A 14,654-nucleotide genomic window follows, 5' to 3' on the forward strand; every position below is an offset into this window, starting at 1 on the left:
GTGAGACTTGTATTTTTATGGAAAACAGAAACACGTGGGTAAAAGGTTTGGATTAGTGGAGGTCATCTTGTTCCTTAGTGTTGATGCATCTATTCCCTCTTGGTTGATATTGTTCCAGCAGCTGTGCCACCTCAGGCTGTAATTTCAGCACTTCCAACAAACCAAACAGTTCTGGGCTGGCCTGCACTCAGAGGGAAGATTGCTTGTGGAAAAGTCAGGCATCACAGGAGATACATTCTTCTCTCAAAAGCAGTTCCCCATGGAAGAGAAAAAGGGCTGTCTGTGGACAATGAAAAACTGCCAGGATTTGTGTGTCCTAGACACTGGAACACTTTACAGTGAAACAATTCCTACAAACAATTCATCAGTTCATAAAAGATGCATTGAGCTAGAGACTGAGGAGTCAGTTGAGACTGACAGCAAAGAATTGGGGCTGACATCAGCATGGACTGGGGCTAGAGGTGACAAAAGCAGAAGCTCCTCTTGCTCAGGGAACAGATTTCTGTAAATTAGCTGGGCTTCATACTGCCAGGTGAAAGGCAGGAATGAGAGAGGCCCTAGTGGTTCTCAGATGGTCTGACACTGTAGAAGCATCTCCTTGACACTATTAAAACTGTGAGCATGAAAATGTCTCTTTCTCTGAAGGCTGCCAACCCATTTAGGCAGCTCCCACAGCATCCACTCTAAGCATCCAAAAATTATTCCAAATGGATTTCACGCATTAAAAGAATCAGGTCTTGCCCCTGCTCCCTCACAAAAGTGTGTCTCAATCAAGGCAAGTGACACTTCATTAGCATCAAGAAGAGACATATCAGTGCACTCTAGACGATGGCCTCTTTTCTGGGAATAAGGGGAAGCTCAGCCCCTCAGCTCCCCTGGTGCAGGGAGCCCCAGGTGCTCTGCATCCATGGGCATCAGAGGCCCCATCCCACCCAGCAGCAGAGCACAGGGACAGAGCTGTGAGGGACAGTGCACTGAGGTGTGAGCAATTATTACAGTGCATAAATAAACTCTGCAGGAAAAGCAGCTGAGGTTTCTGCAGCCCCCACTGTCAGCTGTGCTACAGCCACTTGCAGTCCAACTGTGTTCCAAGCAATGCCCTGAGAATTACTCCTGGGACACACTGAGGTGGCTGAAGTAATTTTCTCTTAGAGGGATCAATTGATCATGTATGGTCCTTTAAAAATGGAGAAAGAATCACAGAATTATTTTCAAGGATTGCAAAGTAAGTGGCTGTCAGAGTGAGAGGAATGCTCAGGCATGTAAATGACAGTTTCTTTGATAAGGTGACCAAAGCACTGTGGCTTTCCAAATGTCACACTGGGGTTGTAATTACTATTAGGCTTTGCAGTAGCAAAAGGCTTGCTAGAAGCTGCTCAAGCCCAGGCAGCCTTTATAAGACAAGCATCCACTCTTCAGCAAAAATTGGATTTAATCTTATTTCCTGGTTTTGTGTTTTTGTTACTTCAAAATAAAAATGGAACCATTAAACACCATTTGCTTAAAAAACCCAGTCCATTCCCAATAATCTTATACTAAAGTCAAGATTTTAAGAGTATAAATTTCCCCTTTCTTAAATGAAAGAGATGAGCAAGAAGGATCAGCAATGAAAAATCAAGCTAACCAAAGGTAACAACTAGGGTATAAGTAGGAAAGGGTAAACAACAGCACTGTGTGTTTTTCTCCTTGTGCACTTATCTTAGTTTCACATTGCAATCCATTCTATTTTCCCTTCCTTTGTCTATTTTATCCACTTCTTTTCCCGTGATATTTAACCTCAGGTGTGACCATATAATTAAATGAAATCCAGTAACACTGATTTAACTAATTACTGTCACATGGACTACCTCAGCCAATGTTCTCCATTTCCTCATCCTATCCCAACTGTGAGACAAAACATTTTAGCTCAAATGTCAGGCTTAAGCTGATTTGGATAAGCTGAGATGTCTGAGGAGATGCCTCATGCCAAAGCTTGTAGCAGGATAATATCAGTGGTGTGGCCAGTGAGCAGCATCTCACACAGGTTACACACACAGCCACATCTGTAACCTCAAGAGCTCTCTGGACACAAATTAATTTTTTCTGGAGCATGCTACAGAATGAGGCAGTGATATCTGGTTGGTGCATTCGCATATGACTACTGCAAAAATAATTCTCAATGACAACACATACACCTCTTTACTCTGCCAGCTAGATGACTGATGCAGAAATAGATAGTGTGATCTGAAATAAAAGGTGGATCCTGCCAACAAACAGCAAGAAATGGTCAATTTTAACACAGAAGCTCAAAATGCTTCTGTGAAGATGTTGGCCACATACACCTCATATCTGGAAATAATGGAAACTATATCAAGATAAAATCACTACTGCACTGGAGCAGAAATGACTGCTTTGTCATAATAGTCCATCTCTGAGCCTGCCTACCACAGATGAAGATGAAAACCCTTTTACACAAGTCAGATTACAGTGCAAGAAGATTTCCCCTTGACTGCAGTGGCTGATCAGCTGATGGTCTGTATAGACTGACAGCCTTTTTCATTTTCATTTTAGCAAAACAGTGAGGGTAAACACTGACTTCAAATTGTCTCATCTTCAATTTGATCATGGTTGATTGGAATGTCTCTGCCTATAAAGATAACAGAATCAGTAATCCATTAGTTAAGCAATCATGACTTCTATTCAGGCTATGATTACTTTGCTGTATCTGACAATCTTCCCACAGCAGTGCAGGCAATATGAAGAATATTTTCCACAAGTTCATTCTTTCAAACTCTTCCTGTCAGGATATCAATGAGTGTGTTGGAGGGGTCCCTTCCACTCTTGCACTCCCCCTCTTTTTAACTCAGCAGCATGCATGCAAAAATTCAAACTGCAGCTAACCAGACCCTACTAGTTGCTTTGCAATGTTTTCCAGATGATTTTCTGTCAAACCATGAGCACATTTCAAGTAGTTACCAAAAGGGTTTGTCTCAGTCCCAGTGCTAGTAGATACTTTGATTAATTACTGCTAGAGAGCCAGAGAGTGCATTTCTAAAACCAGCAGTGGGCACTGAGCTGATTAAATCTGTGAGCAATTGGCAGGTGTACTGATTTTAGCTTGGATGGAGTTAATTTTCTTCACAGGAGCTCATATGGTGCTGTGTTTTGGATTTGTGACCACACACGGGCAATGATGAACTCCATTGTAGTTACTGGTGAGCAGTGCTTGTACAACACCAAGGTCTTTCTAGTTTTTTATGCTGCCCCACTAGCAAGTAAGCTGGGGGTGCACTAGAAGTTGGGAAGGGGACATCTGGGATGGGACATCTGACCTCAGCTGACCAGAGGGGTATTCCACACCATCCAACATCATGCTGAGCAATAAAAGGTGGGGGAAGAAGGAGGAAGTGTGGACATTCAGAGTGATGCTGCTTGTCTCCCAAGTAGCCATTACACATGAAGGAGCCTGGCTTTCCTGGAGATAGCTGAACACTTGCCTGCAGATGGAAGTAGTGAATAAATTCCTTATTTTGCCTTGCTTGCATGTGCAGATTTTGTTTGTTTAAAGTGTTTAAAGTGTCATTAGCTTTCTCATTTTTTACCCTTACAGTTCTCTCCCCCTTCCCAGTGTGGCAGGGAGTGAGTGGCTGTGTAAGGCTAAGCTGCCTGCCAGGGTTAACTCCCAACAGAAGCATAAACAGGGTAAGAATTCAGAACAATTTTCCTAAAATGGAGAAATGATCTCAAATCACCATGGTGAAATCTGTGAAGACAAGCATGACATGCTGCTGTTAGGAGGGAGAAATTAAATGCACAGATGCAAAATGAGGAGTGACTGGCCAGCCAGCAGCTCTGCAAAAAGGGCCAGAAGAGTTACACTGGGCCTAAATCAAGATGATGCTGTGAAAAAGGTGTATAACATCTGGAAACATATAAACAAACATATATAAACCATGGAAAGTGTTTATTCCATCCTAATTGGCTCTAATAATGTCTCAGCAAAACTCCACTCTGGGACACTGGTCTTTAAAACCCCAGCAAGCTGAAGACTGCTCAGAGGAGAGCTGGAAGTATAATCAGAAGCCTAGAAAGCATTACCTGTGAATCACCAGGCTTAGTGATTTTGAAAGAAGAGAATTCTTGAGGTCTGAGCACATTATTAGTTCTCTAATATATGGAAGCCTGACAGGAGAAAGCTAATCAGCTGGTCATCTGGCGAAGGACACAAAGAAGCAAGATTCACTTGTAACCATAAATGATCAAAGAAGGATAACAGGGAATTTTCTGGCCCTAGGAATATGAAAGGACAGGAATACATTGCTAAGGGAAGTTGTGGAATTAACGTAACAGAATGATTTTAAGAAAAGTTAGACAGACATCTGTGGTGGGTAGTTGGCATACATCTGCCTTTTTCGTGGCTGGTGAATGGAAACCCATCCCAAGCCTGCAAGGCCATCACCTTTCCTGCCTTCTCTGTGCCACTTTCCCTCCTGGCCAGCTGCATCTCTTGGCCAGGTTGCATCTAAGCCTGCCAACCAGGAGTATCTCGCTTAGATACAAGAGCTGTCCAGAAAAATTTAAAAAGTTGGAAAAATCAGTTCTCTCTTTTATGTCCTGATCAAAGTCTAGCTTATGCATTTCCCTTGCCACAGCAGGCACCATCATGTTGGTTAGGATCTGCCTCCCTGACCTCCCCCCCTCTTCTGTTTCAAAACTTAAGATATGAGGAATAACATAATTTTGTACAGGAGGGAATAAAGATCTCTGAAGTCATAAAAAAAGCCAGCTAGTTCAATTTTAAAATATTCCAGTTCTGAACTGATCATGAATTGGGACTAAAAACTACAGTGCAGGAAATCTACTTTATTGCAAAATAAGTTGGCCATGGACTCACATTAAATTACTTTTTCTGTCCCTGGGGTGTCTGGTGATGAAGCCAGATGCCAGTCTGCTTCTAGTGTGCTGAATACAGTGAGTTCTGAGTGAAGATTAATATTTTAGCTTCTGTAGTCTTAAATGCATCAGTTAAGACTGTATCAGTGAATATGAACCAAACAAAATATATGCAATATGCAAAGCAACAGGTTGAGTTCTGCCTTTATAATGTATTGGGTTTGAAAAAGGTTGACTCCTTGCCACCCTGTATTAATTGACTACAGGTAGCCTGCAACTGTAGTATCTGTAAAGCAACTTCTGCATGGTGTACCCTCTGAATTCCTGAGACTGATCTTTTCTCCAGAGGGCATAATGAGAGCATTTTTTTTCAGGCATTCAGCAAACAGCGCTGACTCTATGTCTTGACTCAGTCTGAAGGGAATTAGTACATGCTTGAGACATTCAGTCAGAAAAATAACAACCCAGACTGACTTTAAGGTGGCTTTACCATTTGGCAAAAGAAAAGTTAACGGCTTGTGAATGCTACTTGTAATGGCTACCGCAGGATGAAAAAAAAAACCAAACCACAAAAATTTACAAAATAAGATAAATAGCCCTTTGCTATAACTTGGTTATGCCCTCAAGTTACATCATAAAAACAGAAAAATGCTGCAGATATCTATTGTCTGCTGAAATGTACTTTTCCTACAGTACTGATGTTTGTCAGAAACTGGAATTTAATTTAGTTTATGTAATTCTTCTAACAGAGCTTAAACAAGTATGTCTGCATTGATGCTAGATGTCTTAACCCACCTATTATGCATAACTATAGAGATAAGTGAGGAAAAAATACGAGTACCTGTGTGCCCAAAAAAAAAAAAAAAAAGAAATGTGGGCACTGAAATTTGATTAAAGCTTGTTTTCACAGGAAAGTTCAAAATCTGTCTCCATAAAACTATTGCATTGGCACTCGAGATACTTGAATCCCAGTGAATAATCTCCGTTGGCTCTTGGTGGTTTAAGACTTACTGTGAATTCATGGTTGGAAAACCTCTGAGGAAAGCAAATGAGTTGTGGACACGTGGGAGGCCAGGATGCCACCAACTCAGAAATATTGCTAGTTATTCCATTGTTTTGAAGGCATTCAGCTTCTTACTTTGGTTTTCTGCTGGAATGGTTTCATCCTGCATGCCTTCCTTCCTTGGAGTGGTGGGGTAGTGGCAGCCCCATGCCAGCTCTGTGTTACTGCTCCAAGGCAGAAAGTGGATGACAGAGACAGGCACAGCATTTGTACTCTGTTGTTTCTTTTCTTTTTTTTTTTTAACCTGTGCATGGGAATTTGCAGTTTTATGAAGCAAAGAGGGACCAAACCACATTCTTCAGAACCAAGGCAGAGAGAGGGCAGAAGCTGTGATGGGATGCTCAGCTGCAGAGCTGTGCAGTCTGAGGTGGGGATTGGCCCCTTTGATCCCTCAGCAGCCAGAATGTGTCCACGTCTCCCATCGATACCACAGGAGTGCTTACATTTCACCCAACGAGTCCAAGGAGATGCTTGCCATCCCACCCCATCCCACAGCCTGGCCCCATCCAGCCATCTGGTCCTGTGTGATTCCTTCTGGAGGCAGGGGAATGCCATGGGAACACCAGTGTTGGGATGCTCACACGCAGACAAGCACACGAGCGCACAGACGCCTCCAGCCTTCTGCTTCCAGAGCTCCTTTACATGCTCTCTCTTTTGTCAGTTCTACTTTCCTCCCCAAGCAGCACTAAGGATTTAGGAAAAGCCCGTGGGGTCCTATGTGTTATAGAATCAGGTCTCTACAGGTGCCAGCAGAATGCTGTGCCTTGGCATCCAAATAACTTTGTCTCCAGTTAGTAGATACACTGAATTTCCCCTCAAAGCTAAAGCACTCTCTATCCTCCCTTCCCCTGGATCTGCTTCACCTTACAGCTGCAGAACACAGCACAGAACCACTCAAAATGGTGTTGGAGAAATCCACCATGGACACTTGAGAAATCTTGTGACAGCACTACGAGGCAGATAAGCAGAGAGGAGAGTAAAGAGGAATAGCTTTTGGAGGTTGCTTGGCAGCAATGGCAATGCTTCAAGTATCTGTGGGGACTTTGAAAGCATTTTCTAACATCAAAAATGCAAAGAAGAAAAAGAAATTTTGATCAATGGCTTATTGCCCTTGATCTAAGCAAAAGAATCCTAGCCAGTCAGAAATAACAGAAATCTGTTTTATTGTAAAGCTGAACTTTTCTGTGTTTTGACAGCTGGAGCTCATGCTTTTGGCTGGGTTATTTGCCAGCCTTAAAATATTCATCAGTGATTTGCCAGCTTTTTGTTCTTTCAAATTGAACTCTAATGATGAAGGAGAAGGTGCTGGAGAGATTTTAAGCATGAGTTCTCTGCCCTAAACCAGAACTTTGTGGCCTGAATTCACATGACCAGAAAAAGAGGTTTCCACTCCCTGGCCAAGCTTCTGGTGAATCACTTGCTAGTCACAGAGCCAAGATTTGTTTTCTGGATCATGAGAACCAGTGGCTGGTTTGTGATGAAGACAGCCCCCTTGCTTTTGTTGAGAGGAAATGGATTAGCAGTATGTATTCTGTGCACAGGTCTTGAGAGAACTGAGCTAAAATATTTCAGGTTAAACAATCCTTACTGAGAAATGAACTGGAACACACATTAAATTGAAAAGTCAAAACTGACTCTGAAAATGATCAGTGAAATGTTGGTGTTGGTAGCTCTAGGATCAACTCAGATGTCTTACAGAGTACCAAAGCAAATTAGTGTGTATACTACTATTCCAATGTTGGTTCCTCCTAATGCTTTCTATATTTCAATACACTTACTCTAAGAATTCAAACCACACTCTTCTGTTCTTGTGCAATTTGTTCATTCTGGCATCCTGTGCCACTTCCATTTAGTCACTTGGTTGTTATCATTCCATTCTATACATGCACAACCTAGGGAGCTCTCTTAGATGAACCAGATACAAAGTGAAAAACCCCCAACATTTCATATCTGCCAGGAAAATTGAATTCCTCTTCCAGAAACTCAGGGTCAGTCATACTGACTTTGTATCCGAAAAATCTACTTTCAACAACTCTGTCTTTAGCTTCCTTTACTTATTTCAGTGTGACGACTATTTTTTGTGCTGTCATTTTATATCTACAAAGTCCTTGCAAGTGCTCAAGACTTCACTTTTGAGACTGTTCTTCCATTTTCTGGATAAGGAATTAAATTTCCTTAGTAGATATGAAGTGATAACAAATCCTTTTCACTCAGGGACAAGTTAATATGAGAAGAAGTTGCAATGCAGAGACAAGCACTTTGTAAATGAAAACCGAAGGTGCACTACAGTGTAGGATCAGGTCCTTCAGGAATTTTCAGTTTTACCAACTTGACAGCTTAAACAGGCAGCTCTAAGGTGAACTAAGGTCAAGGAGCATCTCAAAATTTACAAAATCAAATTTTCGAAGGGCCTGTGATCCAATCTTCAACACTACATAAAGCCAGGAGGGCTACTAAGCATGAAGGCAGTGAGGGATGGTGCTTGGTGGGAATAGGCACTGGGCTGCAAATTAGGGAAAGGCAGAGGAAGGCACTGGCAGGAAGGGGGACCACTGAAGAGGAAAGTTTCTCTGGTTGTGTATATAGTGGCATATAAATCATGACCAGGATTTAGCTTCAAACCTGGTCTGAATCCACCAATCCATTTGGAGTTTGGCTTATATTAACTTGTTCTTTCCCAGGACTACGTATGGGCATGGTTTGGGCCACAGTAGGTACCAGTGTGGATGCAGGCACCCTATTTCAGGTGGGGAAGAAAGCTTCTAAGTGTGGATGCAATTCATACAGGGACACTCATAGGGCCAGAAAATAAACCTTGCCTTGTTCTTTTCTGTAATGTAATCCTGGTACCAGGATCATGCCAGAAGCACTATATCATTTGAGTAATGCAGCTATTTTGAGCAAAAGGACGGATACTTGAGAAAGAGAGTGACACTGGTGAGGACAGATGTTTACTGATTCAATCTTCACACGCAAAACTGTTGGTGCTTGTTCAACATAATTTTCTGAAGATGTGCTTCTTGTTATCTCAACATCAGTAAATAGCGGCCCAATGTATTTCCCCATTTGTTGTGACTTGCTTATGCACATTCTCTACATATTCCAGGGACACCGTTACTAAATTTAAAGCTGCAAACAGATTTTTTCTCTCAGCACACTTAAAAGAAAGATTTAATTTTACACTGCCAATTTTCAAATTTTTTTATATACTCTGGCTAGGTAGAACAGTAAGGAATTGGTGTTACTCAGAGATGAATTACTGGCTTGCTCACTAGAGCAAGCTCTTCTTTTCCTTTTTAGCAGTTATTGGGCCAGACACTTTGGAAGAGTTTAATCAAAATCCTCATCAAAAGCCAAATGAGTGGATTTTAAAGAAAGTTTAATTACAGTGGTCAAACCACTCAGCATGATTTGCTTGATTTGATTAACGTAATGAGGAGCACATTTAATGAGAAATGCATTAATTCATTCAAACAAGTGGTTTTATCAGAGGTATTAAGCATCAGCCCAGATTATGTACAGCAGAAACTATTATAGCAAAAATGAACTGAGGTCAAAGCAGCAGTCATGCCATAATTAGAAGCTCTCAGCTATAATCTACCAGTTGAACTTGGGCAATGCTTATCATGTCTGAAAAAGAAGGGTCCCCGTTTAAAAAGCCCCCAAAACACAGGAGTTTTCTTTCATTCCAGAGTTGGGATCCCCATCTCTTTTCTTCAGATGATGAGAGTGTTTGGGAACTGGGACTGAATTCTCTGAGCTTCAGATGATTATGCATGCAGAATTTACCAGCAAATGATGAAGCAAGAGCTCAAAAGGCCCTTGATACCATCACCCATCCTTAAAGGAAACAGAGTGCGCCCCATTTGCTCTCTGTTTTAACTCCCTTCTGGCCCTGTTCCCAGTCTTTGGAACACTTCTGCTTCTAACCTGGAATAGAATGACTTTGGGGACAACTATTATTTTTCCTCTGGGGAAGGAAACCTTCTTCCTGGAAAAGAAGAAAAACTTGTCTCAAGAGGGAAATACTTGAGAAAAGTGAAGTCTTCTTTATACCCAACTTCCTTCAACTGCCTTGTCTAGATAAATGCCAGCACATATATTCCAACTTTCCCATTTCAAGACCCTGCCTGATGGGATTTACACTGCAACCTTCACCTCAGCCCTCCCTCCTGGCATCCCTTCTCTGGTGCTATATCTCCCAGCAGCTGCTAATGCTTTTCTCTCTTCTATGCTGCCCTGACCACTGTTACCTCTTTGACTTCTGCCATGCTCCCTTGCCTTTATTCAGTCCCCAGCTTGTTATTCCTGTAGTGGCTGTGCTACCTCTATGTGAGATACTTTTCCTGATGCTTTTTACTGCATCCGTTTAGCATTGGAGCAGCTTTGATTTTCAAGCACTCTACTTCTAAGCCTGCTTGGCTGCCTGAGCACTTTTCAGGCACTGTTGCACAGTGGACTTAAGCACTATCTATTGCTCAGTTCTTCATCAGCTACCACCAGCAGCTGGTAGAGGGGCTCGGATTTGAAACTCTTCCCTAAGCCAGCAGGAGGTTTGTCAAGGAGCTGAGAAGTGGAGCAAAAGCCCAGTTGCAGACAGGATCCTCTTGGGGTAGGTGCATGCTGATGAGCAAAGGCTGGCACGAGGCCATATATTGCCTCTTGATTATTTCAGCAGGAATATGACAGTCAGACACCATCATTAGGGTGCCTTAATGAATGTAGGTGCCAAGGATGACCTGCAGATTTGGAAGTCTACATCAAGGCCTTGAAGAAATACGCTGAAGTAGAGAACTAGAGATGTCAAAAAAATAAACCTAAGGATTTATTTACTATATTAATAGAAGATCAGCAAAAATCTCATTCCTACTGAGCTGCAACCTATAACTCTTGGGATTATTTCTCAAATTTTTCTTTAAACTACAAGAAAATGAGTAAAAATTGGAATCAGAGTCCCTTGATTTTAGTGAATGTTGGGATGTGCCTGTATCTGACAACTGCACACCAACAAGAACCTGTGATATTGGCATAAACATTTTCCCAAAGGAAAGCCTTAACAATGACCACCTCACAGCTACACTCAGCAAGCCTGTTCCCAAGGTAAAAATAATTCTGTCTTGGAACAAGCAACACAAATAGCATGTACACACTCCCTATAGCAGCTGCCCTTTGATGTCACATTTGGTATCCTTCAGTGGAATCTAGGTGGGAAATCATAAAACATAAATCAGTACAAGACTGTATCTTACAATACTTTTTCACACTGTCTCCCAGCTTGGCCTTCAAGTAGCTCACAAGCCTTGCCAAACTTATCACCTGAAGAAAATTTCTCAGGGTTTGACATTTCTAACTGTATCAGAGTGATAAATGCAAAAAAACTGCAGTTTGTCTCCATAGCTCTCAATAAAAGTATCTTCTATAACAGAACCATGAAAAGCAATTGATCTTCAGCATGTCCATCCAAGAATGCAAACTACTTCAGACATGCCACATGCCCCCTATACTGTGGTGAACTCACATTGACAATCAGTGTGTGAAAGAAAAATGTGGTTAATAACAAGAGAATGTTTCCCCAAAAATGTTCTCCCTCCTGTCATTCAGCCCTCATCCTCATGGGAATCCAACAAAAGAAACAGGAAAGACAAAGCTGAGATTAAATGTAGTAATTTGATGAGATGTCAAAAATTGATGATTTCAACAACAATGTAAATTTTATGGCATACTGCAATTTACATTAGGTATGATTTGCTAATCTCACTTTCTCAGGAGATAATTACCTGTGCATTTCTTCCATCCTGTTTCCAGCATATCTGAAGACCTTACTACTATTCCTCTTACTAACATCCGCTCTGTTCCTGTCATCTTAAAGTACCCGACTGATAAATATGATGAAACAGAAGTCAGATAAATTGCTTTCAACCTTTGCTTATCTGGCAGTTTACTAGTTATGCCCCTGCTTCTGTTTTTAGTTTTTTCCCCTGTCAGGTGTAGTGATAACAGATATTGCCTTTCTTAGCAGATAATCCTTCTCAGTGTCACATCTGTTCCCCATTTCCCAAAAACCTGCCCAACTAGCCTCCATTTTGGAAATATTATGAGGGGTTGCAGAGATGGCCCAGCTCTGACTTTTTTTTCAGTACTTACAATACTAGTCTGTCACTCAATTGCTTCAAAGAGATATTTGGTTTAAACTGGTTTATGCAAAGGATAGGAGCACAACCTAACTGGCCAAGTATCAGTCACAGCTTCTAAAAGGAGAGGAAGAATTGTTAAATAACATCTTTCTAAAAGTGAAATATGACATGGAAGGCATTCAGGGATATACTGTTCAACACAGGACACAGTTATGCACCTTCCAATTCAGTCAGAGATGACAATTTTTATTCTCACTTCTATCTGATAGTTCCTAGATATTGTACTAGTCTTTAGTAACACTCATTGCAATCATACAGTATATGAGAGAGATGGTAGAAGCCCCATCCCTGAAAACATTCAGGGTCAGGTTGGACAGGGCTCTGAGCAACCTAATCCAGTTGATGTTCCTGCTCAGCACAGTAGGGTTGGACTAGATGAGCTTCAAAGGTCCCTTCCAACCCAAACCATTCTATGATTCTATGATTCCATTTGATTCTCTTTTTCATCCTGGGACCTCAGAAAGTCATAACTTTACTTCCCTGCATTCAAATTCAGTAACTTTAGTTCAGGAAATGTTAACCAGTATCTTCAGAAAGGACTCAATAAAGTTTCCCACAGGAAATTTCAGTGTTCAGTCCCATATGAATTAAAATATGTGGACCTAAAGAATAGCACACTATGTTTTAGGAAGTCTTAAATATGCCAGTACACAAAGCTCTGCGGTAACATGCAGATTTATCACCTTCTGTCAAATACCATACATTTCCTTGAGCTTGCAGAAGTGGCAGACATTGTTCTGCTTGAACACCATGAAGTCCTTGATGCACACTTGGAAGTGATTCTTTGAAAACAAGCACCTATATTTCACATCTGGGACAACAGCCCTACACCCTTCTTTCACCAAAAAAGCACTCAGAGAAAATTCAAGACAGGATTAAGGGAAGGATTTAAAAACTTGTATTCCTCATCTTCTAACACTAGGGCTGGAACTGTCTGTGACCCTGACCACATGAGAGACCTGCAGCCTAATTACCAAGTACAATGTGAATGCCTTCCCTACATGTGCTTATCACCACATAAAAGCTCAGGGAGAGTAAGGTCAGAGTTTTTTGCAGGTCCAAAGAAAAAGCAAGCCCCTTCATCTCTTCTTCCTACTCAGATACAAACCAGGAGTTTGCTTCCAGCAGACAGTACATATCAGTGGGCTCTGACAGGCATTATGGGGATAACCCTCAGCAAATGGGAACTGCTAACATAGTGTAAACATCTGGTGAAAACAAAATATTTGCCAAGAACCTAAGAGTCTGAGTACTTTAAGAAGCTCTCAATGCTGGCTTCCCTTAGCAAGGTGCATAGAGTTGAGCTGCTGGCTCTTAAGAGTTTGACTTACAGAGCAGCGTACCTATGTCCAAATGAATTGCATTTAATTTCCTTCTCCCTCTTTGGCTGTGCCACTGCAATAGAAGCTTAAGCAAAGAACTGAGATGTGTCTGGAGAAGTAAAACAGATCCTGCTGCTCATGAGCCAGTGTTCTACTGTGCCTCTTCCTACCACGCTGGGGTTGGTACCTCTGGCATCTTCTTCCATGCAATGAGGCAGATGGCTTCTGCCTTGGCCATCCAGTTTTTATGACCAAGACCCTGCTATAATGTCTTTCTGCATCATTGCAAGTATGCAGATCGGGGTGCTGGTCACCAGAAGAAACACATAAATTCAGCCAGATAGCAGCTCAGCCTCATTCCCCACCTGTGAGTGGTTACCATGAGAGAAGTGCCAGGGATGGGCCCAGAAAAGGATGAAGTGTGAAAAAAACATGAGATGAGGATGCCCAAGCAGGTAGGTGACACAACCTGACTCCCACCCCCCCTAGGGTGTCTGCAGAGTCCCTTCTTGATAGCCCCATGGGAGGGGAGGGGTGGCGGGAGCGTGGGGTGCAGCGGTGGCTTGGCAGCCCTTACCTTCTCGTTCTTCCTCTCCTCAGCTTTGCCGGTGGGGCCAGGGGTGACAGGGCCACCCAGGGACCCTCCTCCCGCCTCGCCATTGAGGTGGGCTGCGCTGACATTGGGTGGGGTGATGGCAGCAGCGGCGGAGGTGAGAGGGATGAGGGTCCGGGCCCCGGGGGGCGGGGGCTGGTGGCCGTGCTGCGGGGAGACGGCGGGGTGAGGCCGGATGGACGTCGCTGGCAGGCGGGAAGGCGAGCTGGGTGTCCGCAGGGGTGAGACCGTGGCTGTGGGACGCTCCGGGGCTGGCACTGGGGGGTGAGCTGTGGAGGGAGGACAGGGAATGGTTAAGCCACCTCTGCACCCCGGGCGCTCCCAGACCTCGCCCACCGGCGGCCAAGGATGCCACGATGTGCTGGGGAGCAGCATAGAATCATAGAATTGGCTGGGTTGGAAGGGACCTCAGAGATCATCAAGTCCAACTCTTGATCCACTACTGCTGCAGTTACCAGACCATGGCACTGAGTGCCACATCCAGTCTCTTTTTAAATATCTCCAGGGATGGAGAATCTACCACTTCCCTGGGCAGCCCATTCCAATGCTTGATCACCCCCTCAGTAAAGAAATTCTTTCTAATGTCCAAC

General features: G+C 42.8%; 1 protein-coding gene across 1 annotated transcript in view; it reads right to left on the reverse strand.

The window, feature by feature from the left end:
* SH3RF3 (SH3 domain containing ring finger 3) overlaps window positions 1-14,654 on the reverse strand; it is a 254,536-nt gene that overhangs the window by 20,840 nt on the left and 219,042 nt on the right. The window contains exon 8 of the mRNA XM_071744291.1: window positions 14,029-14,333. Coding sequence (XP_071600392.1) covers window positions 14,029-14,333 — 305 coding nt within the window. The remainder of the gene's footprint in view (window positions 1-14,028; window positions 14,334-14,654) is intronic.

The sequence above is a fragment of the Heliangelus exortis genome, chromosome 1 (genome assembly GCF_036169615.1).
Source record: "Heliangelus exortis chromosome 1, bHelExo1.hap1, whole genome shotgun sequence".
Lineage (NCBI taxonomy): Eukaryota > Metazoa > Chordata > Aves > Apodiformes > Trochilidae > Heliangelus > Heliangelus exortis.